This window comes from Lonchura striata, chromosome 4, assembly GCF_050655825.1.
Source record: "Lonchura striata isolate lonStrDom1 chromosome 4, ASM5065582v1, whole genome shotgun sequence".
Lineage (NCBI taxonomy): Eukaryota > Metazoa > Chordata > Aves > Passeriformes > Estrildidae > Lonchura > Lonchura striata.
Window position 1 is genome coordinate 164335 of NC_140706.1, and position 27571 is coordinate 191905.

Sequence of the window (27571 nt, forward strand, 5' to 3'; positions counted from 1 at the left end):
CAGAGCTGTCCAGCAGGTTCCCCAGGGGCATCAGGAGTGTTCACACTGCTGAGCTTAGAAAAACTCACCAAACCCAGCCCAGGGGCCTGTGATCCTCCACCCACCTGGGGGAACTCCAGGTGCTGTAAACAGAGGCCACAGCGCACACCAGGCTCTGCTGTGCCCGGTGAGGAGTCTCTGTATGAGCCCTGAGCCCTGGTATCGCCTCCCAAACACCACAGAGACCTCTTGTGCCATCAGAGAAAAGCCCTGGAGCAAACATGTGTCCCCAGCAGGATCAACAAGAGATGCAGAATTACCTCCTCAATAAAAATGCTGTTTCTGATGGAAATGTAACCTCTGTCGACTGCGAGGATTTTATAGGAATACTGGCTCAAGAATTCAGCGACTTCAGGGACTCCATACCACAGGTTCCTGGGACTGCTTGGGCATCCAGAGTCTATAGTATCGGTTAAACTGGTAGAGCTGAGGATACTTAGCAGCTTTCAGGGACTCGGGATCTTTGTCACAGAGCTGGAGCGTCAAGCAGGGAGCAAGGGGTTCTCTCAGAGAGTGCAGGAGGTCAGTGAAAACAGCACCAAGGTCCTCCACGACATCTGCTCCTAGAAAAGCCAAATAAATTAAACTATTGACATGAGCATGGACACTGGGACAACCTTCCTTACTTTGGGCCTTGCCAGCAGCCCACAGAGCCTCATGGAGAAAAGAACTGAACAAGATCAAAAAGTGTTCCTAGTGAACTATACACGTGCTCCTGGCTGCTGAGGTGCCTGAAAAACCCTCCAGACATCATCAGCTCTTGCTGAAGCAAATAATCCACCTTTGCTGTGTTGTGCCAAAAACACAGCCGTCTCTTAACAGGGACGGACCCTGCCAGGCACCGCCTCAGAGAAGAACCGAGCTGTACTGGGGGCACACACCCAGCCAACGTGTACAAGTTAAGCAGAATTTTCTGTCAGAACTGGGACTTTCAGCACCCCCCAGGTGCTACTCGACTGCCACATACACACAGAGGGCTTCGTGAGGCGCTCTGGGGTTGGCCAGTCCTGCTCCAAGCTCTGCTGATGCCCCTGTGGTTTTAACGCTGTCCTCAAGGAGGTGGTAGAACCTCGCAGTATTTGCCCTTGGAGCTTAATTTCTGAAGTTTTCCTTGGGAAACGCATCCACTTCCTACTTAACAATGCAGTCCCCTCTCCCTGATCTCGGGAAGAGCTGCCCACAGGCACGAGAATCACCTTCCTCTCCTGATCGCCATGCTCTGCCCTTAAAACGCTGTGTTACTGAGGCCAACTACTTCCAGACCAAGACTGTCCATGCAGGGACAGTGCCCCTTTTCTTTAGAAGGTAACGTGAGGGAAGGTACCAGGACCTCGCAGCCAGCAAGAGGATGGGAGAAGAAGCTGTGCTATCAGCAAGTACCAGTGCTCCAAATGCAGGGAGCGCCATGCAGCCCCGTCTCTGCCAGGAAAGGCTCATGGAGCAGAAGAATGAGCACACGGGCTGCCTCTCAATCTCCTGGCAGGAAGCTTCTCTACTCCCCTTGTGCCTGGACACAAAGCTTTGGGCAGTAAGAAGGGAGAGGCACGGTGGCACCCGTTCAGGGACGAGCCAAGCTACGGCACACCCTGCCCTGGTTCAGTGCTGGGAACTGACGGTGAGCTGGCTACAAAAACCACAGGAAAGATCATGTTTGACCCCATGCAGCTTTTCTCTTAGAAATCACTTTAGACACTCTTCTTGTGACTAGCGCTCAGTGAATCCTACCGGGACAGAATGGGATGTGCTGCAGCAGCAACCCTGACCATGGCGTGGCTGTCCCTGCTACCTGCACGGACACAGCTTGGCCACGGAGAGAAAATCTTGTGCCAGGAATATTTACCAGTGCCAGGTGCTGGTAAGCACTGCTCAGGGTGCTGCTGGCACCTGGGATGGCTCAAAGCTCCATGGTTTGTGGCAACAGCCAAAAAGCACATGCCACTTCCTGAGGACCTCCACCTGTAGTATCCTGGGCAATTCAAAACCCACTATTCCCTTGTGCCTTTGTCTACCTGGAGTCATTCAGGGAAATGAAAATACACTAACTGAATTAAGAAGAGAAAACTGTTAAGATACATTATTCTTAGGCCTCTGATGGAGAATTGAAGCACCATCAATTGCCTTCCTTCCTGCTCCTTTAATTTGCAGAATGAGTGTCCATACAGACTTCTAATGAGGTTTAATTCATCTTCCTTAAAGGTAGCTTAGTTTAACTTCCTTCTATTCCTCCTCTAGACAACTTATGAATTACACTATTAAAGCACCCTGACTCAAAGGATTCTTGCACTGTGGGAACACTTCCTGCTCAGAGTTTTTCAACAGTTAAAATCTCTGTGCTATCTTTTATGCCAGATTTAGTCAACTAGCCTAAATGGGTCCACAAAAGACATCTGTATGGATGAATGCAATTAGGTAAAATCTTCTCCTTCTCCTACTCAACAGAGTTATAGGGCCTGCAACAACATGCTAATTCAAGTTAAGAATGATTCTAGTGACTTCACTGTAGTTTGATAATTATTAAGGATTTGCCTAGCAATGTGCTTGTACTGATTTTAATAAACTTTTTTCATCACTAGAGGCAAATTCCAGGAGACATTTATTTTAATTTAACTAACTCTACCTGAAGACATACCTTTGGTTAAGTAACCAGTATCCTTCACAGAACTGACTTACCTAAAGTGAGGTACTCTTAAATTGCTGTAATACCCAAAAGGAATCTACACACTGCAAAATGCCTTCAAGAATAATTGTGTTTAATTGGTATGGAGAAAGTTATGGTTGTGTTCTGAAAAACCATTCTTCTGCTAAAGATGAGGGACAAGATGCACATTTAAATTACTATGACACGGTGTGAATGAGACAGGGTCACATATATCAAAGGAAAACTACATCATTTTATGTTGCTTTCCTGTTTTTCCACTGCTTAGGTTTACAAAACTGGCAACACAATGTGTTGTCAAATATGTTGAGAGCTAGTTTTGGAGAGTACTCGATCTGAAAATAAATTCTCTTTTTAGGTGGCAATTGACTTCCACTGTCCTTAGTTACAAAGAGGGTCCACAGGAGTGTAGAACTTTTGAGGTCTGTGCTGCAGAAGCATGGGCTATGTTGCAGTTACTGCTGAACCACGCTCTGCCCTTAAAACGCTGTGTTACTGAAGCCAACTACTTCCAGGACCAAGACTATGCAGGGACAGTGTCCCTTCTCTTTAGGGTCAGGGAAAAAGGGCAGAAGCACCTACAGAGCTTCAATGCCCCTCTTGAGCACAAAGCACCGTGAATCTGCACCTCCTTCTGCTTGCAGGGAAGATAATAAAATGCCTCAAGGTAAAAAATGATAAATGGTAAAAAATTATTGCAAGAGGGCAGAAATGATGCCACTTTCACTCCACTGCTAGAAACGACACATAAAACATTAAAAAAACCCTGTACCTGTTCCATTTTCAGACTGAAACAACAGCATATTCCTGGCTTCTAATGCAGCAGGGACAACAGCACTGAAGGGAAATGTTTGGATAATCACATCTTCATTCAAAGAGAACCCAATTTCTTCATCTAAGCCATCACTGCCCTCCATCAGAACAGCCAGCACATCCACGACATCTAATAAGTGAAGGAAAAAATGTAAGCAGAGGATCCAGACTAACTGGGAAAACAACAGAGGTAAAATGCAACATTCCAGGAACACAAAGTATCTTTTTAGTTTCCCCCCAAAAAACCAAAACCAAACCAAACAAACAAAAAACCCCACCAAAATGGAAACATTTTATACGGCCCCCTTGAGGACTTTCTTGGGTTGTTACTGATGTTTGGAGGGGTGTAAGGGCAGTTAACACTTGTGTTTGTGATGCTTTTGCTTGCTTTTGTAACTTTTCCTTTAGTATTTTAATAGTTTTAACTAAAAATGTTTGTGGCTTTGTTGGTATAGTAGTTATCTGTTTTAGTGTATTTTTTATAGTTTAATTAGTTTTTAATGTATTTAGTATACTTCTTGTAGAAGTATTACAATTTTGTAAAGCATACTGCTTTAATAATTAATTAATAATTTAATGATTTACGTATAAACGTATAAATATATATTTAACGTATAAATATATAAATATATTATGTATAAACTTAGGCACTCTAGTTTTTTTTTACTGCTGTTGTTGCTTTATTAATAAATGCTTTAAAAGTTTTTTGGTTTTTTTTTTTGCTTAATTTTTATATATGCTGGTAAATTTCTTGGGTCTTTTACTTTATCTATAGCTTGTTGAGTTAGTTGCATTGCCTTTTGACATTTTTTAGGTTTTAGCATAGCTTGTGCCTTAGTGCGAAAACATGGTCTTAAGCTTATCAATTTATCTATAGTTACTTTGTGAAGAGGATCTTTAGGCTGCTTTTGCATAGCTACAGCTTTATTAACTTCTGCTTGCTAGTGTGCACTAAATAAAAGTTTCTGATGCGGTGAGAAAATAAGTTTAGCAAGACTTTTAGAATTTTTTGGTAACAATATATTAGTACTCTAAATATAATTTAGTATTTGCTGAGTTGGTTTATTAGTTACTCTAAATTGACTCACTGTAGCTTGCAACTGTGACAACAATTTTTTAATCTAACGGTGTAATTTGAGCTGGTAACCTTTTGCTCGCTTGCTGCTGAAAAATTATAGGATAAGCTAAGTCGGCTGCTAGTTCTAAAGTTTGCTTATTCTCTTTGTTTAGTTTTTCTTTTGTTAGAGTTGCCTAAACTTCTTTTTGCTCTCTGGCCAGAGCCTTTGTTAGGTCAGACTTTGCCTTAGGGGGTGATTTACTGACAGACAAACTCTGACAAACCGGTGATCTCTGTTTGGGGGGGCTGGAGGAGCCGTGGGCTCACAACGCGACTCTGTTTCCGTGTCCTCAGGCACGGGTCGCAATGGAGGTAACTCCACTGTAGACACAGCAGGTGGCATGGAAATACTAGGTAATTAATTTTCTCTGCTATAACTTTTATTCTTCTCTAGTGTGACGTTGCTTGTGCAGCAGCTTTTTTTTCTGCCTGATGTTGTAATAACTCATTGTGAACTACCTTTTACAACTTTTTTAGCTTTTTGGCTGCCTTATCATAATCTAAAATGTCTTCTTATAGTTTATCTTTAAACTTACGCCACTTAGACAACTTATGTACTGTATGAGGATTTATAAAGAACCCCTTAGCATACCTATATGTTAATAACCTTGGCAGATCTTTATGTAAATCAATGTTTTTAATCTGCCTTTTCTGCAAGAATGCAGTAAATAAATCATATGCTGCTTGCCTCTCCATACCTCTATTGTCAGCGCTGTTGCAGCCCTCCGAGGTCGTCGGCAGCACGTATCGGCCAGGCTTGCCTCTGCAGTCACCTGGGGCACGGTGCACTCTATTTCAATTCAGCACTTTTGCCGTCCTGGCTGCATCAGGACCTGAACTCTTTTTCATCACTCCACCGTGGCGCCTATCACGTCGAGGTCACCATTTTTGGGGAAAAATAACGGGAGAAAAGCCCATTCTATAATGCCAACAAGTTTCAGTTTATTCTAAGTACGCATGTACAGTTATACCCGTTATAATGAAGCTCATGCATATTGCAAAACTTAGGCTCCTCATTGGTGTCTCTAGAACAGGTCAAGCTCGCCTTTGGGGCTTTCTCTGCTTGCTTTGTTTTCCCTTACACTTATCTCTTTGCTGACCGTTCTGCTGCTGGGAACCAGCTCACCCAAGGACGTGTGATATTGTTGCTACATCCGCTATTGCTGCACTCTGCAATTTTCAGCTACCGCTTCACTAACTGCAAGTAGTCATGGCCTCTCTCCCGAAGCCACTCATCCACAAAACTCTCCACACATCGACCCGAATTTTTGGGCACTTTTCCCTTTTTTTTTTTTTTTTTTTTTGCTTTTTCCCCATTTTTTGCCTTTCCCGCATTTTTGGGCTCCTAAACCGTTTCTTTGTGCGATTTTCCCACATTTTCTGATCTTTTTCCCACTTTTCGGCTCTTTCGCCGACTTTGGTCACTCCCCCCCAATTTCCGAGCTCCCCGATCCCATTTTCGCCCATTCTTCCCTAATTTTTGGGCTCTTTACCCATTTTTGGTCACTTCCCCCCCGTTTCCGCGTTCCCCCATCCCGATTCCGGGCTCCTTGTCCCGCTTTTTGGCTTTTTTTTCCCGTTTTTTACCTTTTTTTCCCCTTTTTCTGGACTCTCGCATGTCATATTTCCCGCGTCCGGTCCCTCATGGCGGCCGCGCACGCGCAGGAGCGACCACAGGGACGGTCCATAGAGATGAATGGGAGGTCCTCCAGGAGCATAGAGACGAGCCGGAAGTTCCATGAAACCATAGAGACGAACAGAAAGTCCTCCAGAAACCATAGAGATGAGCCGGAAGTTCCAAGAAACGATAGAGACTAAGCGGAAGTTTTCCAGAAACCATGGAGATTAACCGGAAATTCCACAACACCATTGAGACGAACAAGAAGTCCTCAAAAACAATAGAGATGAACCGTTGTCGTACGGACGGCAGCCGGCGCGGGACAACAAGCCACAACGCGATTTCGTACGGACGGCGACCGGTGCGGGACAGAAATCCGCAACGCTTGGTGGCATGGACGGCGGCAGGCGCGGGACAGAAAGCTGCCCTCGCCGCTGCCATCCTTCTCCGGCGCCGCCGCGGAGCCGCCTTCAGCTCTCCCCTCACTCACAGACACCGCCCCGCTCGCCGCTCGCTGCCGCCCCTCGCCCTTCCCGCCCCGTCTCGGTGGTTTTGGGGCCGCTCTGGCTCCTCCCGCCCCGTCTCGGTGGTTTTGCCGGGCGCTGGCTGGGGGCCTGCAGTACCGCCCTGTGTCCACAAGGCGGCAGCACTGCCGCCCGCCACCGTCGGGGGCCGCCGCTCGCCTCGGGGCCGCGGGGCGGGGCCGGCGGCAAAAAAGAACGGGCGCCGTCCCCTGCGGAACGTCCTCGGTAGCAAATGCCCCGAAACATCCCGCGCGGAAAAGAACGCAAACAAAAAAAACCCTGCCTCTAACCCAACAAGAACCAAAAGAAAAAACCTTTTCTTTTAAACTGCATTTCAATGTATTTTGTTTTTATATTTTTAATATTTATATACACATTCATATTTATAATTCGGATTTAAAGGCTGACAGGGGAGGGAAGAGGGACGGTGGACAGAGGAGGGAGAGAGGAGGAAAGGAACGGAGCAGCGGGGCAGGGACAGGACAGGAAGGATCCGGGTTTGGGGGGGACAAGGAAACGGGGGAAAGAGAGATAACCGAGGGGAATACGGGCAGGAGCACGGAGAAGGAGGGAGAGGGACAGGAGTGGGATCCCTCCCAGCGCCCCGGCTCCGCCCCGGCGCCCCGCCCTGCCCGGGCTGCTGCGCTCGGCAGAGCTCGGCTCCGTTCGGCTGGACTCGGCTCCTCGGCCAGCTTCGGCTACTTTCGGCCACGCTCGGCTATTTCCGGCCGCATTCGCCTCCATTCGCCTCTTCGGCAAAGCTCGGCTCGCCTCGGCTGAACTCGGCAGAGCTCGGCTCCGCTCGCCTCCTCGGCCCCTTTCGGCCGCTTTCGCCCACGCTCGCCTAGTCCCGCCCGCGCCCGCCTCCATTCGCCCATTCCCACAGCTCGGCTCCCTCCGCCCGGCCCCGGCTCCCTCCGGCTCACACATTTCCTCAGGGCACCTCATTCCACGGCACACAAACTGCAGCCCCTAAAAGGCTTGCAGCTCTTTCAACACACACACTTGTAACTCAGCTCTCGGGACAGAGCTGATGGCCCCTTTAGGACAAGAATAGTTACATCTAAAAGCAATTCCCTCATTTTGCATCTCCTTTTAATTTAACCCCCCCCCCCAAAATCCCATCCATATCACAAGGAATGTGCAGTTCTGGTTCCCCCACCCTCAGTACCCTATTTGTACAAAGGACCTGGGTGCAGCACACACTCCGGATTCAACTCAATAAAGCCCAGCTTCAATAATCAGAACAACTGACATTTGTTTACAAATTAGGTATAATTTTGTACGGTGCTGCGTACCCTCGGAGCCGAGTCGAGGAAAAAGAGCTACAGCACTGGAACCTAAGTTTTAGCAGCCAAGTCATCTGTAACTTGTGCCATAAAGTAAACCAACGATAACTACATTATTATCTGCAGAAGTTCTCCACTGTGGGTTTCGGGTACAGCAGCACGTGCTTTACTCCCAGCAAAAGCTGCTCAGGTTGGGGGAGCCAGGAAGCCAAGTCTCTCCACTTTGTCTGAACACCATCTTCCAGGAAGGTACTGCTTCCTCTCTCCCAGGCTCCCTTCAACAAAGTGGCAAATACAGAATCCGGTGCCACAGGAGGCTCTTGGCTGACCTCCTTGTGGTTTTCAAACTGTTTAAAGCGAAACAAAAAGCATAAGAGAAAAACAGTGATAAGTATGAAACAAAAATCTCTTCAGCCACCTTTGTTTTGAGATGAGCCCTGAACTGAATCTCTGGAAACACTGGCATGCAGTCCTGCTAGAACAGAGCTGCCCAGCAGGTTCCCCAGGGGCGTCTGGAGTGTTCACACTGCTGAGCTTAGAAAAACTCACCAAACCCAGCCCAGGGGCCTGTGATCCTCCACCCACCTGGGGGAACTCCAGGTGCTGTAAACAGAGGCCACAGCGCACACCAGGCTCTGCTGTGCCCGGTGAGGAGTCTCTGTATGAGCCCTGAGCCCTGGTATCGCCTCCCAAACACCACAGAGACCTCTTGTGCCATCAGAGAAAAGCCCTGGAGCAAACATGTGTCCCCAGCAGGATCAACAAGAGATGCAGAATTACCTCCTCAATAAAAACGCTGTTTCTGATGGAAATGTAACCTCTGTCGACTGCGAGGATTTTACAGGAATACTGGCTCAAGAATTCAGCGACTTCAGGGACTCCATACCACAGGTTCCTGGGACTGCTTGGGCATCCAGAGTCTATAGTATCGGTTAAACTGGTAGAGCTGAGGACACTTAGCAGCTTTCAGGGACTCGGGATCTTTGTCACAGAGCTGGAGCGTCAAGCAGGGAGCAAGGGGTTCTCTCAGAGAGTGCAGGAGGTCAGTGAAAACAGCACCAAGGTCCTCCACGACATCTGCTCCTAGAAAAGCCAAATAAATTAAACTATTAACATGAGCACGGACACTGGGACAACCTTCCTTACTTTGGGCCTTGCCAGCAGCCCACAGAGCCTCATGGAGAAAAGAACTGAACAAGATCAAAAAGTGTTCCTAGTGAACTATACACGTGCTCCTGGCTGCTGAGGTGCCTGAAAAACCCTCCAGACATCATCAGCTCTTGCTGAAGCAAATAATCCACCTTTGCTGTGTTGTGCCAAAAACACAGCCGTCTCTTAACAGGGACGGACCCTGCCAGGCACCGCCTCAGAGAAGAACCGAGCTGTACTGGGGGCACACACCCAGCCAACGTGTACAAGTTAAGCAGAATTTTCTGTCAGAACTGGGACTTTCAGCACCCCCCAGGTGCTACTCGAGTGCCACATACACACAGAGGGCTTCGTGAGGCGCTCTGGGGTTGGCCAGTCCTGCTCCAAGCTCTGCTGATGCCCCTGTGGTTTTAACGCTGTCCTCAAGGAGGTGGTAGAACCTCGCAGTATTTGCCCTTGGAGCTTAATTTCTGAAGTTTTCCTTGGGAAATGCATCCACTTCCTACTTAACAATGCAGTCCCCTCTCCCTGATCTCGGGAAGAGCTGCCCACAGGCACGAGAATCACCTTCCTCTCCTGATCGCCACGCTCTGCCCTTAAAACGCTGTGTTACTGAGGCCAACTACTTCCAGACCAAGACTGTCCATGCAGGGACAGTGTCCCTTCTCTTTAGGGTCAGGGGAAAAGGGCAGACGCACCTACAGAGCTTCAATGCCCCTCTTGAGCACAAAACACTGTGAATCTGCACCTCCTTCTGCTTGCAGGGAAGATAATAAAATGCCTCAAGGTAAAAAATGATAAATGGTAAAAAATTATTGCAAGAGGGCAGAAATGATGCCACTTTCACTCCACTGCTGGAAATGACACATAAAACATTAAAAAAAACCCTGTACCTGTTCCATTTTCAGACTAAAGCAACAGTATATTCCTGGCTGCTAATGCAGCAGGGACAACAGCACTGAAGTGAAATGTTTGGATAATCATATCTTCATTTTAAGAGAACCCAATTTCTTCATCTAAGCCATCACTGCCCTCCATCAGAACAGCCAGCACATCCACGACATCTAATAAGTGAAGGAAAAAATGTAAGCAGAGGATCCAGACTTACTGGGAAAATAACAGACGTAGAATGCAACCTTCCAGGAACACAAGGTATCTTTCTAGTTCTCAAAAAAAAAAAAAACCAAACCAAAACCGAACAAAACAAACACAAAAAGCCCTCAAAAAAATAAATAAAACCAACAAAAAAAACCCAATCAAAAAACCCAAAGGCACATTTGTCAGGCAATACAATGTTAGGGGCAGCACAAAAATCACAGCTGTACTTCACTCTGGCTTTCAATGCTGCTTTCCAGCACAGGTTGCCCAGAGAAGCTGTGGCTGCCCCCGGATACCTAGAAGTGTCCAAGGCCAGGCTGGACAGGGCTTAGAGCATCCTGGGATGGTGGAAGGTGTCCCTGCCCATGGCAGGGGGTGGAACGGGACGAGCTTTAAAAAAAGGAGCCTTCCCATCCAAACCCTTCTGCGATTCCACGATTCTATGAGCAGCCCCAGGCAGAAGGACTAGATTTCCATTGTGGTTCGAAAATGCTGTTGCAAGAGCACGAAGAGAGATTTCAAATACCGTTAAAGTGGCACAACCACATCAAAAATTACGTTTGGGGGTAAAGTGGCAACTCTGCAATTCCAGCTTCTGATACCAAGGACACATGGAGGGCTGAATCCTGGAGGTCCTTACAGGACAGGATTTCTAGAGTTATCCATCCCCAGTTTGCTGCTTAGGGTTAGAAAACGTAGCCCCAAGTCTTGGAATTCTGTTCTTAGAGGGGTTACCACATACCATCAGCGTGAGAGACGGGGATGCTGATGTTTGATCCGAGTCCTGTAGCAACCTGGAGCACGCTGGCGTCCCGAACCAGGTCTGCTGCCTTGTCCGTGTAGGGGTAGGGCTTTGTCCTCAGCCTTCAGCAGGATCTGTCAGCAAAGGTGGAGAGAAAAGTAGAGTGCACCGGCTCCCAAGTGTGGGGGAACCATGTGCTGCTAAGGAAGACCACATGCTGAAAGTGGTTGGAAGCCGGGTAGGTTTTGGGAAGACAAATTCCATACTACTTCTGCAGGATTCTGTCTACAGTTCCTGCTCTACAAACCAAATACATGAAACGACAACAAACAAAAAAAAAACCACATTAAATTATCAACAACGAAATAATTATTTCTACCTCAATAACCCCATAATGCCTCAAACCATTCCAAGGAGGGCAGCAGGAGGGGCGGGCAAAGCCAGGGCCCTGCCGGGCTCCCCTCGCTGCTGCCATCCTTCTCTGGTGCTGCCGCCGAGCCGCCTTCAGCCCAAAACCCACCCAAAAATACCCCAAAATCGTCCTAAAAATACCCACAAAAAACCCACCCAAAAATACCCAAACCCTCCTAAAAATACTCAAAAAACTCACCATAAAATGCCCCAAAACAGCCCAAAACCCTCCCAAGAATACCCCAAAAAATCCACCCAAAAATACCCTAAAACCCACCAAAAAATACCCCAAAGCCCTCTCAAGAATACCCGAAAACCCTGCCCAAAACCACCCTGAAACCCCAAATTAACCACTCTGAGCTCCCCATACCCCAAAATTTCCTCCCCAAACCCCAAAATTCCCCCCCAACCCCCAAAATTCACTTCTGGGTCTCGTCCTTGGTGTCCGGCGGCTGATGGGGCCCCCCCAGGCCCGAGGGCGGTGCCCCCAAACCCGGGGGGAGTTCGGGGTCCGAGTCGGGGTCGTCCTCATGAGCCACCAGCCTGGGGACCCAAAAACCGGGGGGAACCCCGAATCAGGGGGGGGACCCAAAATTGGGGGGGTTCCTGGGGGATTCTGGAAGGTTTTTAGGGCATCCCAGGAGGAATTTTGGGGTGTCAGGGGGTTTTTGGGGTCCCAGGAGGAATTTCAGGGATCCTAAAGGGAAATTTGGAGGTCCCAGGGGGTGTTTTGGGGCCCCAAAAGGAATTTTGGGCATCCCGGGGGGGGCTTTTGGAGTCCTGGGGAGAATTTTAGGGGTCTCAGGGGGTTTTTGGGAGAAACTTTGGGGGTTCTGAGTAGAATTTTGGGGGCCCCAGGGGTGGTTTTGGGGTTCCGAAGGGAATTTTGGGGGGTTCCAGGGGGATTTTTGGGGCTCCTGAAGGGAATTTTTGGGTTTCCGAGGCTGTTTTTGGGGGTCCCGGGGCTGTTTTTGGGGCATCCCGCTGGGGTTTTTTGGGGGTCCCGGGAGTGTTTTTGGGGTCCCCCCCTCACCAGTCCATGGCCGGTTCCACTCCCCGGTTCCCGGTCAGTGCCAGCGCCTGCACCCTGCGGGACCGGGGGGCTCCCGGTTATTTTTGGGGGGGTCCCGGGGGGTTTTTTGGGGGTCCCGGAGAAATTTTAGGGGGCCCGCGTCCCCTCCGGCTGCTCCCGCCCGCCCTCCCCCGCTGTCCCCGGCCCTCCCCCGATGTCCCACCGGTGCCGCCGCCCTCACGCACGCCAAGCCCCGAATCCCATCTCCAGCAGCGCCTCCAGAGCCCGCCCGGACCCAGTCCCGGTCCCACCGCCGGCCGCCATCACGGCGGCGCCGGGCTCGCGTCACGTGGGGGACGGCGGCCGGCGAGGATCAGAAAGCACAAACCATTCTGGTACGGACGGCGACCGAAGAGGGACAAAAAGCCTCAAAGTGTTGCGGTATGGACGGCGGTCGGCGAGGGACAGAAAGCCCTCCCCTCACTCACAGACACCGCCCCGCTCGCCGCTCGCTCCCGCCCCTCGCCCTTCCCGCCCCGGCACCCAGCGGCGAAGGGCAGGGCGCGGGCTGGGGGGCTGCAGTACCGCCCTCTGTCCACAAGGCGGCAGCACTGCCACCCGCCACACCCGGGGGCCGCCGCTCTCCCGGAGGGGAGGCAGGCGGAAAAGAGCGGCGGCGATCGAGCCCCTTGGAAAAAAAATCCTTAGAAATAAATGGCCCAAAAAACCCCGCACAGAAATTAAAAGACCCTGCCTCGAACCAAATAACGCCCCCTCCGCCCCAAAAGCCCTTTCTTTTTAACCTATACATATTTCCACGTTGGTTTTGTTTATTTCTAGCTTTACGGCAGGGAGGCGGTGGGACAGCACGGGAGGGGACGGGACGGGCGCCCCGCGCGGCATGGCAGAGGCAGGGGCCGCGCCCAGGATGGCGGCCGCTGCAGGAGCCGGGCAGAGAGAGGCGAATCTGCCGATGCCGGTCGGCGCCTGCTCGAAATCCGACCGCCCGCGGAGCCACTGAGCCCACAGCCCGTGTGCACGGCAGTGGAACGGCCGCGGAAAATCCCGCCGGGCCACGCCGGCGTCAGGGTGGTGTTCAAGCAGAGCAGTCGACAGACACGGCTCCCGGATGTTCGCATCCTTTTCTTTGCGCCCTCTCGAGAAGGTCAAGCGAGCCCGCGCCAAGGCGTTCGCAAGAAGCCGGGCCGTGGGGACCTTGACGGAGAGAGGCGTTTTGCCGATGCCTGTCGGCTCCCGCCAAAAACCCGCACGGTCGCGGTGCTGCTGACCCCACAGCCCATATGCACGGCATCGGAACCGCCGCGGAAAATCCCGTCGGGGGGCGCCGGCGGTGCGGGCAATTCAGGCAGTGTAGAAAACAGACACGGGTCCTCGAATTTCAATGTCCTCCTTTTCGCGCCCTCTCGAGAAGGTCAAGCGAGTCCGCGCCAAGCCACTCCCAAGATGGCGGCCGCGGGCGGCGGGCTGCAGTACCGCTCTCTGCCCACACGGCGGCAGCACTGCACCGTCCCCTCCGGAAAAGCCTCGGCAGCGAATGCCCCGAAACATCCCGCGTGGACAAGAACGCCAACAAAAAAAACCCTGCCTCTGACCCGATAGGAACCGAAAGAAAAAGCCTTTCCTCTTAAACTGCATTTCAATCGATTTTATTTTTATATTTTTCATATTTACATTCACATTCGGATTTGTAATGGATATTGATGGAAATTTTTTTTTATGATTTCTGACATTTATTCGTGTTCCATTTTGTTCCATTTTATATTTTTATACATTGCTTACATATTTCTATAGTTAGATTTCTATATCTAAAAGGTTCATATTGCTTAAAATAAACCCCTGCCTCGATCCAAGTAAAAAACTTTTTTAAAAACCCTTTATTTAAGCTCCATTTAGATGTATCTCTATTTTTCGCATTTATATTCAAATTTATATTTTAAATGTAGATTGATGTATGGTGTTATTTATAGTCTATCTCTTCCTAATACTTATTTTTAATTCTATTTTATATTTTTATATACACACCAGTATACATTGATTATATATTTCCATATTTAGAATGATAACAAAATAAAATGCATATTAATATTTTTTCCATTAAAACCCTGCCTCTAAACAAATAAAAACAAAAAAGCCCTTTCTATAAAAGATGCTTGAATATTTATATTTTTTTTCATCATTATAGTCACAGTTGAATTTTTACTTTATATTGATTTATAAATATATATCATATATATAATAAGGTAGCAAGATAGAATTTTAATAATAATTTATCTATTTCGTACATACCGCTAATACTTATATTTACTTACCTTTGAATTTTTATATAGATCTTAATGTATTTAGAATATATTTCTATACAAAGATTTCTAATTTCATTTTATTTCTATTTATAATTTTTATAATAAGATCCCTACCTACTACCAAATAGAAAAGAAAAATCCCCTTTATTTTAAGCTATATTTAAATATTTCTATATTTCTACTTTTGATTTTTACAAGTATTTATCTATTCTATCACAACATATTGAGGTACTATATTTCGATATATAATATTTATGACATGTAATGTGTTATAATAAGACACATACAGTAAAATGTGCATTATGTACTGTATTAATTCCTATTGTTTTATAATATTCATATATCCACATATATTAATTATACATTTCTATATGGATATTTATGTATATAATCGATATTTATATGTATATAAACATATAAAATACTCTACATCAAACAATATAATACCTAATAGTAATGGATAGCATTATTTATGTTACATGTTTAATTTGTTTTCCGTTTATATTTAAAATTGAAGTTTTATATTCCCATTTTCATATTTATGCATTTGTTTTGTTTCATTAGAGTTATAGTTAAAACACTGCAGTTATAATCTAATTCCTAAAAATAAAATGCCAAAACAAACAGCATCAAATTCCCACCAATACCGTCCAAAAAATTCAGAAAGGCTCCACCAGCCAACCAACTACCAGCAAAAATACCCGCACTACACTCCTTTCACTAGCAGCTCTTATCACGTCACAAAAACGAAACAACCGTTTTAAAAAAGACCGATAGAAACCCACACAGCAAATCACAAAAACCACTAAAAAGAAAAAAAAAAAAAAAAAAGCCAACTAACTTACCGTACTCCAACCCATACAAGAGACCCCCAACGTTTCTAAAAAAAATAATAACCAAAACTCTATCACTACACTAACTCATAAAGAGAACACAGTGCTCCATAAAATTAACTAAAAAGCCCCACCAAATAATTACAGCTATTAAAAAATCGGAACCACGAAGAAACAAAAAAATCACCACCCAAATAAAATAAATACCTAAAGAGATCCACCATGGAAATGCCCATGTTCCCAAAAATAAAACTAATAAAAAAACAACAACCAAATACATCAAGCTACAAAAAAAAAAAAAATTATATTAACAACAACAAAATAAGTATTCCTAACTCAAGAAACAAATATTGCCTAAAACCATCAAAACACAAATACCACCTAGAAAAAAACACGTCGCCAAAAGAGAAACGTAACCACAAACAATATCTCCCAAGTTCTCTGCAACAATGAAACATACACGGCAATCAAATAAGCCAAATGAATGAAACCCCTATAATATAATAAATAAGAATGCACTCATCAATATTAAAAAAAAAACTCACCGATTAACTCCAGGACACTCCCTCAAGCCCACCAAAACAAACACTATGCACTCGCGCTAATAAAAGCCTCCACAACCGAATTAAAAAACGACCCTCTACTTCATGCTACGACCCAGAAAAAACAGTGTAAACCTTTAGAAACACATCCTTTAAAAACATAAGAACCGATCAAAAAGAAAACCAACAACACTCAACCCAAAAAAAAAAACCTTGTCTCGAGCACCCGAAGCAAGAACCGTAACAACCAAGAAGCGCCCGGGGCCCTTCTCCTACAGCGACGCCGATCAAAAGCCAGCGATCCCAGGAGCTCCTCAGGAGCGCCTCAAAAGCAGCGCAGCGAGGGAGGCTGGAAGATGCGGAGCCGCGCTCCCGGCCCCGGGCGCAGCGCGGCTCCGGCAGGAAAGCGGCTCCTCCGGCAGGCAGAGGCGGCGCCGCGCCGGCAGACCCCCGCCCGCTGCCCCCGGCCCGGCGGGGCCGGCACCGGGCCCGGGGGGCCCCGGCGGCGCCCGAGCCCCGCGCCCGGAGCGGACGGAGCGGCGGCACCGGCCGGCACCGGCGCGGCGCCCGCGCCGCCTCCCCCGCCCGCCGGCCCGGCCAAAGCTCCGCTCGGCTCCGCACGGCTCGCACCGGCGCGGCTCCGGCGGGCCCGCGGCAGCCCAGCCGCGCCCAGCTCCCCTTCCGCCCCGGCCAGCCCCGGCACTGCCGGCAGGGCTCCGCGCCGGACCCTTCGCTGCCGGGCCGGGGGCAGAAGAAGCGCCCCGAATGCAGCGGCACAGCCCGATCCCCGCCCTGCCAGCGCTGCCACGGCTGCAGCTCCCTTCCTCTGAAGCCCCGACACTGACGCCACGCTCCGGCGCTCACCTCACCCCAACAAGGGCACAGAAACGTGGGCTCCCCTTCAACTGCGTCCCCTAGAAGAGCAGAAAAGAAGCGGCTTGCCTCGAATGATAGCAAAAGGGGGTTTTTACCTCAATCCAGACCCCTTAAAAGGCGGGACCACAGGGCAGCACCACAAATTTCAAACTCAGGATGACGAAATTTCAAAGGGAAAGAAGAAAAGTCCCCACTACAAAGACGCACCGGCTCACCTGCTTGGCTGCTGCTTCTCGGCACAAAGGTTTGTCCCTCGGCTCCTCCTTTAAGCAATGCTCCACGTACCCAAGTGTGTATCCAGGGGATCCCCCGGACCCTGTCCAAAGCGCTCACCGTGCTTCCAGGAGACAGCCCCGGGAGCCCCCCATAAACTCCTCTTCTCCAGCAGCTCCGTGCAAAAGCCAGCGAAGGCAAACCCTCACCCTAAAATAACCTCCCTCCTCCCTCCCCCCTCCTCTCCGGCAGGAGCCGCCCCTCCTCATCATCCTCACAGCTCACACCTAGGGCTGCTCTGAGCCCTCCTCATCCTCACAGCTCACACCTGGGGCTGCTCTGAGCCCTCCTCATCCTCACAGCTCACACCTGGGGCTGCTCTGAGCCCTCATCATCCTCACAGCTCACACCTGCCGCTGTTGCCGCCCTCCAACAGCGTCTCTCCGTCTCCAGCACACAGCCCACTTCTCACAGACACAGATTCATTGGAAATCTGCTATGGGTGTTGCCTTTTCTTAATCCATCTGGTTACACGATTAAAACACATATATGCATTGATGGTTATTGAGAGAAAGCTTTCCCCTGGAGAAAACAGTCCTTTTGCTGGCACACTTTGATACACCTTCGTGAAAAGCAGAATCAGCACCAACTCCTAAGACCCCTGCCGAGGAACCCAGCCCTGCCTGGGACACCCAAAGCAGCAGACCTCAAAAAAGGAGGGGAAAAGTCAAGCTTGGAGTGGAAAAAGAGGATAGAAGTACAGCAGCCTTTAAAAATGCCTGCACGGAGCAATAGTGGGAACCAGTCACATTTCTTCCTTCCTTGGTTTCTGTGATGACATAAATAGGAAGTAAGAAGACGTTAAACAAAAGGCAGAGCTAGGATTTGACAGGTCTTTATTTTGGCAGGCTGCATGGCAAACGCCTCTTCCGGGACTGCGACACGTTTGGGGGAATGGCAGAGAACGGAGGCAAAAGGTGCCGGGGAGACCTTCTGTTCCCTTCAGCCCCTTGCTCCGCTGGTTTCAGGGCACTCGCTTGGTTCGTTCCTAGAGAAAAACGATAGGGCATGATTTTCAAAACTACTGCCCGTCCCCAGTCAGAGTTTCCTACATTCCTGCATACAAATGAGTGGATCGAGAGAGGGCTTCTTTCCAAATGAGTTTAGCCATAGCTTCCTATTCTTTACCAATAGCTGTGAAAACGAAACACTTGCCAGGTTTTAGTATTCTACACACACCCCTCCCAGGGAATTTTGGGGCAGCTTTGGGTCCCTCTGCGGGACGGCACCCAGCGTGACCCGCCCCCCTCATTCGCCACCCACCCGCTCCTCCACCGCAGTGTGCGTCCCTCTCCTGGGGACCTTGGGGTGCCCCAAATGACATCAGAGCCCCGAGGCTTCAGCCCCTAACCCTGACCCCCGAAGAAGGCACAGGACGAGTCCAACTGCCCCGAACAGCAGCCCAGCACTCCCTTCCAGCCCTTCCCACACCTCCATCCCCCAGAAAGGGACTCCGCCGCAACAAGGAAGGGGGGGCAGCCCCCAGAAGGCTCGAAGCTCCCGCCCCGCCTCGCTGTCGCGGGCCAGGGGCAGAAAGAGGGAGCGGCAGAGGCGGCGGGGACGCGGCACGGCCGGCACGGCACAGAGCGGGGGCCGCTCGCAGCGCGATGCCGGCGGAGCCGCAGGTCCGGCAGCGCCGGGGCGGGGTCCGAGCGGCGCGGGGGATCCGCCGAGAGCCCCGGCCCCGTGCGGGGACTCCCGCAAGGCCCGGGGGGCGCCGGGCTCCGGCCCTCGGGGCTTTATTCTCCGGCGCCCCGAGCCCCGCGGCTGCGGGGGAAAGAAGCGAAGGGGCGACGGGAAGAGAGGAGGGAGAGCGGGACATGCGAAAGGGCGGGGAGGAAGGTCGGGCTGCGGAGGAAAGCGGGCGGGGAAGGGAAAGGCCGGCAGATGAGGAAGAGGGACGGGGCACAGAGGAGGGAGAGAGGGGGAATGGAACGGAGCAGCGGGGCAGGGACAGGACAGGAAGGATCCGGGTTTGGGGGGGACAAGGAAACGGGGGAAAGAGAGGTAACCGAGGGGAATACGGGCAGGAGCATGGAGCGGGAGAGAGAGGGACAGGAGGGGATCCTCCCAGCGCCCCGGCTCCGCCCCGGCGCCCCGCCCCGCCCCGCCCGGGCTGCTGCGCTCGGCAGAGCTCGGCTCCGTTCGGCTGGACTCGGCTCCTCGGCCAGCTTCGGCTACTTTCGGCCACGCTCGGCTATTTCCGGCCGCATTCGCCTCCATTCGCCTCTTCGGCAAAGCTCGGCTTCGCCTCGGCTGAACTCGGCAGAGCTCGGCTCCGCTCGCCTCCTCGGCCCCTTTCGGCCGCTTTCGCCCACGCTCGCCTAGTCCCGCCCGCGCCCGCCTCCATTCGCCCATTCCCACAGCTCGGCTCCCTCCGCCCGGCCCCGGCTCCCTCCGGCTCACACATTTCCTCAGGGCACCTCATTCCACGGCACACAAACTGCAGCCCCTAAAAGGCTTGCAGCTCTTTCAACACACACACTTGTAACTCAGCTCTCGGGACAGAGCTGATGGCCCCTTTAGGACAAGAATAGTTACATCTAAAAGCAATTCCCTCATTTTGCATCTCCTTTTTATTGAACCCCCCCAAAATCCCATCCATATCACAAGGAATGTGCAGTTCTGGTTCCCCCACCCTCAGTACCCTATTTGTACAAAGGACCTGGGTGAAGCACACACTCGGGATTCAACTGAATAAAGCCCAGCTTCAATAATCAGAACAACTGACATTTGTTTGCAAATTAGGTGCAGTTTTGTACGGTGCTGCGTACCCTCGGAGCCGAGTCGAGGAAAAAGAGCTACAGCACTGGAACCTAAGTTTTAGCAGCCAAGTCATCTGTAACTTGTGCCATAAAGTAAACCAAGGATAACTACAGTATTATCTGCAGAAGTTCTCCACTGTGGGTTTCGGGTACAGCAGCACGTGCTTTACTCCCAGCAAAAGCTGCTCAGGTTGGGGGAGCCAGGAAGCCAAGTCTCTCCACTTTGTCTGAACACCATCTTCCAGGAAGGTACTGCTTCCTCTCTCCCAGGCTCCCTTCAGCAAAGCGGCAAATACAGAATCCGGTGCCACAGGAGGCTCTTGGCTGACCTCCTTGTGGTTTTCAAACTGTTTAAAGCGAAACAAAAAGCATAAGAGAAAAACAGCGATGAGTATGAAACAAAAATCTCTTCAGCCACCTTTGTTTTGAGATGAGCTCTGAACTGAAGCTCTGGGAGCACAGGTGTGCAGTCCTGCTAGAACAGAGCTGTCCAGCAGGTTCCCCAGGGGCATCAGAAGTGTTCACACTGCTGAGCTGAGAAAAACTCACCAAACCCAGCCCAGGGGCCTGTGATCCTCCACCCACCCGGGGGAACTCCGGGCGCTGTAAACAGAGGCCACAGCGCACACCAGGCTCTGCTGTGCCCGGTGAGGAGTCTCTGTATGAGCCCTGAGCCCTGGTATCGCCTCCCAAACACCACTTGTGCCATCAGAGAAAGCCCTGGAGCAAACGTGTGTCCCCAGCGTGATCAACAAGAGATGCAGAATTACCTCCTCAATAAAAACGCTGTTTCTGATGGAAATGTAACCTCTGTCGACTGCGAGGATTTTATAGGAATACTGGCTCAAGAATTCAGTGACTTCAGGTATTCCATACCACAGGTTCCTGGGACTGCTTGGGCATCCAGAGTCTATAGTATCGGTTAAACTGGTAGAGCTGAGGATACTTAGCAGCTTTCAGGGACTCGGGATCTTTGTCACAGAGCTGGAACGTCAAGCAGGGAGCAAGGGGTTCTCTCAGAGAGTGCAGGAGGCCAGTGAAAACAGCACCAAGGTCCTCCACATCTGGTCCTAGAAAAGCCAAATAAATTAAACTATTGACATGAGCACGGACACTGGGACAACCTTCCTTACTTTGGGCCTTGCCAGCAGCCCACGGAGCCTCATGGAGAAAAGAACTGAACAAGATCAAAAAGTGTTCCTAGTGACCTAGACACATGCTCCTGGCTGCTGAGGTACCTGAAAAACCCTCCAGACATCATCAGCTCTTGCTGAAGCAAATAATCCACCTTCACCGTGTTGTGTCAAAAACACGCCCATCTGTGGAGTTGCGTTATTTGTATGTTTTATTATCCCTGTATTATGTATTGGTTTATTTCTTTGTACCCCCGTGTGCAACTTGGTTTATCCCCAGTTTTCCCGCCTTGTCCTCCCTTCCCGCCTTCCCAGTATCTATCCATCACCCTGAAAGGGGCATTTTACCCCCCCCGGGTGCCTTGTCTATCACTCGGTGCCCCTTCCCATCCATCCAGAAGCTTCTACTCAGGGCACCGGGTGATTAGGCGAGGACCTGGGGCTCCCCCCATATCTTTCCCCCATTGGACCCCACCATATCCCCCCATCCCGGAGCCACCCCCTATCCCTATCCCCATTGGTCGTTGGATACCCCTCCCTTACAGTTTATAAGCCAGTGCAAGTACCTTGTGCTTGTTCCTGTTGGCTGGCACCGTTCTAGGATATTTGGCCCCGTTGGGCTACAATAAACTCGGACTTAGCCTCCAGCAATATCCGCTCTTCATTTACCACCGCGAGGCTTGCTAGCGCTGCCCGGAACCCACAAAGGCACTCTCCAAACCCCAGCTGGGAGCGGCGGAGGGTGCCTCCATCGCCCGCCCTCGCCCCACAAGAGCTAGCCGGGGCTGAGAGAAAAGGGATTTGGGGCGGGAGCGCGGCACCCATCTCTTAATATGGAGAGACCCTAAGAAAATGCTGAAGCAATGGATCTGTACAAGCTCGGGGGATGCAGTTAAAATAATCTGGTGTCCCAGACTTGGTTCATGGGATAACGAACTTCCTCCCCTCTTTGTTTCACTCACCTACTTCTTGGGATCTCTGCCGTGATGTGGTCCTCATGTATTTTCTTCCTGTACGACTGAGCAAAAAAGAAAAGCAATTCAATAGCCCTGACTTTTTATTTATTTTTCTTTTGAACAATCTTGATGCTACCTGCATTGCAGTTCTGCAGTTTAATCTCATGGATGCTTGTGCACACACAGAATTGGTATGATTGCAATCTGCACATGAAAACCAATTCAGTGCAGACAGGAGGGAGGCTCAGGGGAGAAACACAGCCAGAAATCAATTGAGTCAAGTCTGTGTATCAAAAGCACTGGTGAGAATCCCATCAATAAGATATACACCACAAAACACCCTTACCTCCCTCCCTCCTGAAGCATTTGATAAGTGAATATAAAATATATGAAGGTCACAAGAAAGGCAGTTGGCATCTCTGTGTTGCTGTTAATGAGGAAAAGAGGCAGAGAAGGCAGCAGTAGGAGAAGAAAACAGGGATATCAAAGGAATGTTGGAGGGAATCACAGAGTAACAGAATTTCTGAGGTTGGAAAAGCCTTCTGAGGTCACCAAGTCAATTGCTACCCCAGCATTGCCAAGGCCACCACAAACCCACATCGCCAAATGCCACACTCACACAGCTTTTAAATCTCTCCAGGGATGGGGACTCCACCACTGTCCTGGGCAGATGTGCCAGGGCTGGGCAGCCTTTCCAGGAAGACATTTTCCCTAATAGCCAACCTGGACCTTCTCTGGAGCAACTTGAGGCTGTTTCCTCCAGAGTGGATAAAAGAGATAGCAAAGGATTTTGGTTCACACTTGCAGGGACAAATACCTGCGGATGTGAGTAGGCATCTTCAACACTCCTGCTCCAGCTTTGTGCTTCCTGCTCTCCAGGAAAAGTCTTTCCAAAATGTTGGGTGCCACAAAGACTCCACAAACGTAGGAGGTATGAAGTACAGCAGGGGAGGGAAGGAAAAAGCTGAAGGACAGCAAGTGAGCATTTTCCTAACCTCCTCTTCTTGATCCCCCAAGAAAGAAAAGCTGGGTTGAAATCTACATATGGAATTTGCCTATGGAGTTGGTTACAGCCAATGTGAATTAAGATTCAGTTACTTTGATGGGCACAGCATTCAGCAGGGACAGCAAAAAGACATGAGAATCTTTAAGCCTCTTGCCTCTTCGTCAGCACTACTGGGAGGATTTCAGCCATGGACATGACTGCTTGGATTAGGTTTAATGTGGAGGAGAGCCCTTGGATAGCACAATCAATATTCACATCAATGAAGACTGGGAAATGAATGATCTGAGGAGAGACAGGTGGCAAAGAATAAGTGCTGAAAGTTTTTGTTGTGTAAGATACAAAAGAAGTATAGGATAACAAAGAAACAAGCAGATAAGAAAGAAATATCAGATAAAGAAACAAAAACTGAGATCTGGGTGCTATATTTGGATGAAAACCACAACAACAATCCCTGTCTGTCCATTAGACACTTTCTAGGTGAGAAAAAACAGGTTGAAATGGAATCTGAACCAAGGAATTGCATGCTTTATCTCCTCTTTTCATTCTTGTTCATTAAAAAAAAAAAAAGGACCAAAAAGCAATAATAACCTCTTTTGTCTTATCCTGCAAAATACTTTGCCTTCCCAAATCCATGAAAATGAATTTCCTTTTTCTCCTACAGTTCTCTACCAGCTATTTTGTCTCCTGTGCAAGAGAGGGTTGAGTACAATAACATAGATGCTTATTTCTCTTAAAAGTCAATAACGGTGCTACATGGAGAGAAAGCCACGCCCCCACACTATCAGTGGCACATGGCTCCTTGGCCACATCCAGGGGTGCATCCCTGCTGGCATGCTTGGGGCCAGAGAAGCAAGGAGGCCATGGGGACCTCATTCTGTGTCCCTGGCCCCTCTCCATCTCCCCCCTCCTCTGCCCAGAAGAGCTACTATCTTGACCAGTGGCCCTGAGATGCTGTAGCATTCTCCTCATGTCCCAGCTAGATGGGCATTCAGCTTGCAGCCTGCATTAGAGGTTTTCAAAAGAGGAATATTAGGAAATTACAAAAAAAACCAAAACAAAACAAAAAAAAAAAACCAACCAAAAAAAAACATGAAAAAAATTTTACCCTTCCTATACCAGCACAGTTAATACTGAGGAAATTTACAGATCTGGCCAAAAAACAAAAAAAAAAAAAAAAAAAAAAGGAGTTTTAGTTTTAGGCTGAGGAGGAATAACCTCAATTTTAAAGAAAAGGCTTCAGAGATGCTGCAGAATCAGACTAGTTAATCAAACTAATTAAATGACTGCAAGATATACTAGTAGCATGGCTAAGTGAAATGAAGAGAAAGAGAAGAGACTAGAAATTCTCTGTTCTCTTTCTAGAAATATGCTGAATTTTGTTTGTTCTGCAGGTCCAGCCAGGCAGGTTTTAGCTGCTTAGAAATCCTTGTTATTGTACAGACACAGGAGCCTGTCTTTATTTACCTAGGAATGCCTATAATACACAAGCTCTTCAGGCAAACCCTTCTTTAGGATTTAAGCAGTATTTTTAATGGGCATTTGAATGAGAGTTGGCACCATGATTTTTTCTTCTCTTGTGGAAACAAGCAAGGCAGTGTATCATAAATTTGTTAATTTTCCTTCAGAAAGAGGACACTTACTATTTACTGTCCCTGTTAATATCTTGGACTGCCTAGTAATGAAATATTTAATGACAAGGTCTTTATGCCACCTGCCAACTTGCCAAGACCACAGGGGTGTGGATGAGGGTATTAATTACTGCAGGAGATAGAAAGACTTGTGAAGGGCAGAGAACAGCCCCTGGTGGAGCCCAGGAGTAGCAACAGCAAAACATTTGTGATGAACATGCTATTTCCATGGAAAACAGGCGGTACAGTGGAACAGGGAACAGTTTCATAGCCTGGCTTAAGTGGCAGGTGCTTGCCTTGCTGGGCCAGGAGGATGTGCTGAAAATCACAGAATCATGGAATTGTTTGGACTGGAAAGGACCTCAAAGACCATCTAATTCCACCTTCTGCAGGGCAGGGACACCCTCTACTATCCCAGGTTTCTCCAAGCTCTATCCAGCCTGGCCTGGAACACTTCCAGGGATGGGGCAGCCAAAGCTTCTGTTGGCAGCCTGTGCCAGAGGCTCACCACCCTCACAGCCAGGAATTCCTTCCCAATATCCCACCTAACCCTGCCCTCTGGCAGTGGGAAGCCATTCCCCCTTGTCCTGCAAGGGAATCAACACCTTTGTCCAAAGTCCTTCTCCAGCTCCCTTGGAGCCTCTTTAGGCACTGGAGGCTTCTCAAAGTTCGCCCCAAAGTCTTCTTTTCTCCAGGCTGAACCACCCAAGTTCTCTAGGGTGAATGCAGAATATGACCTGACACCCCGTGCGTCAGGGTGTATGTAGCAGTCCCATGAAATGGTGGCTGCAGTCCCACTGGAGTGATGGATGTGTTTCTGTTGAAGCGGTGATCCTGTAGAAGAGTTTGGTCCTTCTCTGAAGTGTGGTTATGGATGTCTTGTCCTCTGGGAATCCAGTGGGTAGTGCTGCTGATGGTGTTCCAGACCTCAGCTGACATCCAGGTAGGAATGCTTGGTTCCTCCCGCTGGGCGGAGCATCTCACAGTGGGGTGATGTAATTTTGAGTCTGATGGCCCATTAGCAGAAGACATCTCCAGGAGGGAGCTATGGAGCTATGGGGGATGAGTCGTGGAGAGGATGAAGAACACTGCCCCTCCTATCTTAACAGTTTATGGAGATGGTAACAGAATACATACTTTTGGTTACATCTTGCATTGTAACCTAAGAGACACAGGATGTGCAGCTGTCTAGCAAAGGAGAGTCCTGAAATGCTGCATTTTGGGCTTTATTTCAGGTAATCCCTGAAGTACATAGCAAATTTTAAGCTAATTTTAATTTTAACTCCTTCCCTTGAGCAAGTTTTCTTTCCCCAGCCAGAACCAAGGCAAACACTCTTTTATTTCCAGGGTATTCATCTGGAATTTTTCACAAGCCTTGAACTCAATAACAGTACTTCTAATTTCTTACCAGAAAATAAGTTTCTGTGGTTGGTAAACTACGACTCCACCTAAAAGGATGCAAGACATCCTTTGATTTGAGTTCCTTGAGTCGTCCTTGAAGAGGAGTGGTGGAAGGGGACAGAATATCTTTATACAGCTGCTAGCAATAAATTATTAAAACCTTTATGAATACAGCATATTATCTGTCCATGTGCCTTTAGGCATTTTCTGTTCCTTTTCTGCTTTTAAAGCAATTAATCTTGCAACTGCTCATAATTTTCAGAGTCAGTCCTACAACTCTGGAGCATGTGTGAAAATTGGAGAAACTGGAGTGAGCCAGTGGCAGAGGAGCTGAGGATTCACACTTCTCACCAGTGGGGGCTTGCTGGATGCAGGATATGGGCTTGAAAATATCCTCAGTGGGATATTTTCTGGGGTATTTTACTGGAAATTGCAAGTTCCCATACTAGGACTTTCATCCCTTTCTTGGAGAGCTGTTCCTGGCTTTTAGAAAATGCATTTTCCATGTCAGTCTGTTCTTCCTTATATTAATCCCATTACTCTCAGCTCTCTCTATGCCACCGCTGAATCACTTATTTCTTGCTTGCAGCCCTAGTCTAATTTGTAAGTGCCAAACAGAAAAGTATGCTTCTTTTTGCTTTCTTGTCAAAGTACTCTAAAAATCAAAATCTTCATTTACTTCTAGGCTTCACAGCAATGTTTCACCTAATGTGAAACTATTTGGGCCCCTATAAATCGTAACTAGAGTTCAGGTGTTTGTGGAGTTGCGTTATTTGTATGTTTTATTATCCCTGTATTATGTATTGGTTTATTCCTTTGTACCCCTGTGTGCAACTTGGTTTATCCCCAGTTTTCCCGCCTTGTCCTCCCTTCCCGCCTTCCCAGTATCTATCCATCACCCTGAAAGAGGCATTTTACCCCCCCCGGGTACCTTGTCTATCACTCGGTGCCCCTTCCCATCCATCCAGAAGCTTCTACTCAGGGCACCGGGTGATTGGGCGAGGACCTGGGGCTCCCCCCATATCCTTCCCCCATTGGACCCCACCATATCCCCCCATCCCGGAGCCACCCCCTATCCCTATCCCCATTGGTCGTTGGATACCCCTCCCTTACAGTTTATAAGCCAGTGCAAGCACCTTGTGCTTGTTCCTGTTGGCTGGCACCGTTCTAGGATATTTGGCCCCGTTGGGCTACAATAAACTCGGACTTAGCCCCCAGCAGGATCCGCTCTTCATTTACCACCGCGAGGCTTGCTAGCGCTGCCCGGAACCCACAAAGGCACTCTCCAAACCCCAGCTGGGAGCGGCGGAGGGTGCCTCCATCGCCCACTCTCGCCCCAGAGAAGAGCTAGCCGGGGCTGAGACAAAGG

The 27571-nt window shown here is 49.0% G+C and overlaps 1 protein-coding gene across 2 annotated transcripts in view; it reads right to left on the reverse strand.

The window, feature by feature from the left end:
- The window catches only part of LOC110468808 (uncharacterized), a 76914-nt gene that overhangs the window by 22054 nt on the left and 27289 nt on the right, over positions 1-27571 (reverse strand). Inside the window, exons 2-12 of one of the 2 annotated variants that reach the window (XM_085577298.1) lie at positions 22174-22229; positions 20849-21148; positions 17256-20425; positions 12490-12543; positions 11880-11999; positions 11046-11179; positions 8837-9139; positions 6213-8403; positions 5324-5490; positions 3468-3638; positions 300-602 (exon numbers count right to left, since the gene is read on the reverse strand). In XM_085577298.1, the coding sequence (XP_085433424.1) occupies positions 18637-19671 (1035 nt within the window). In that variant the 5' untranslated portion in view covers positions 19672-20425; positions 20849-21148; positions 22174-22229 and the 3' untranslated portion in view covers positions 300-602; positions 3468-3638; positions 5324-5490; ... (4 more) ...; positions 12490-12543; positions 17256-18636. Of the gene's footprint in view, positions 1-299; positions 603-3467; positions 3639-5323; positions 5491-6212; positions 8404-8836; positions 9140-11045; positions 11180-11879; positions 12000-12489; positions 12544-17255; positions 20426-20848; positions 21149-22173; positions 22230-27571 lie in introns of those variants that run through there. The other variant, XM_085577299.1, reaches the window with a different exon arrangement.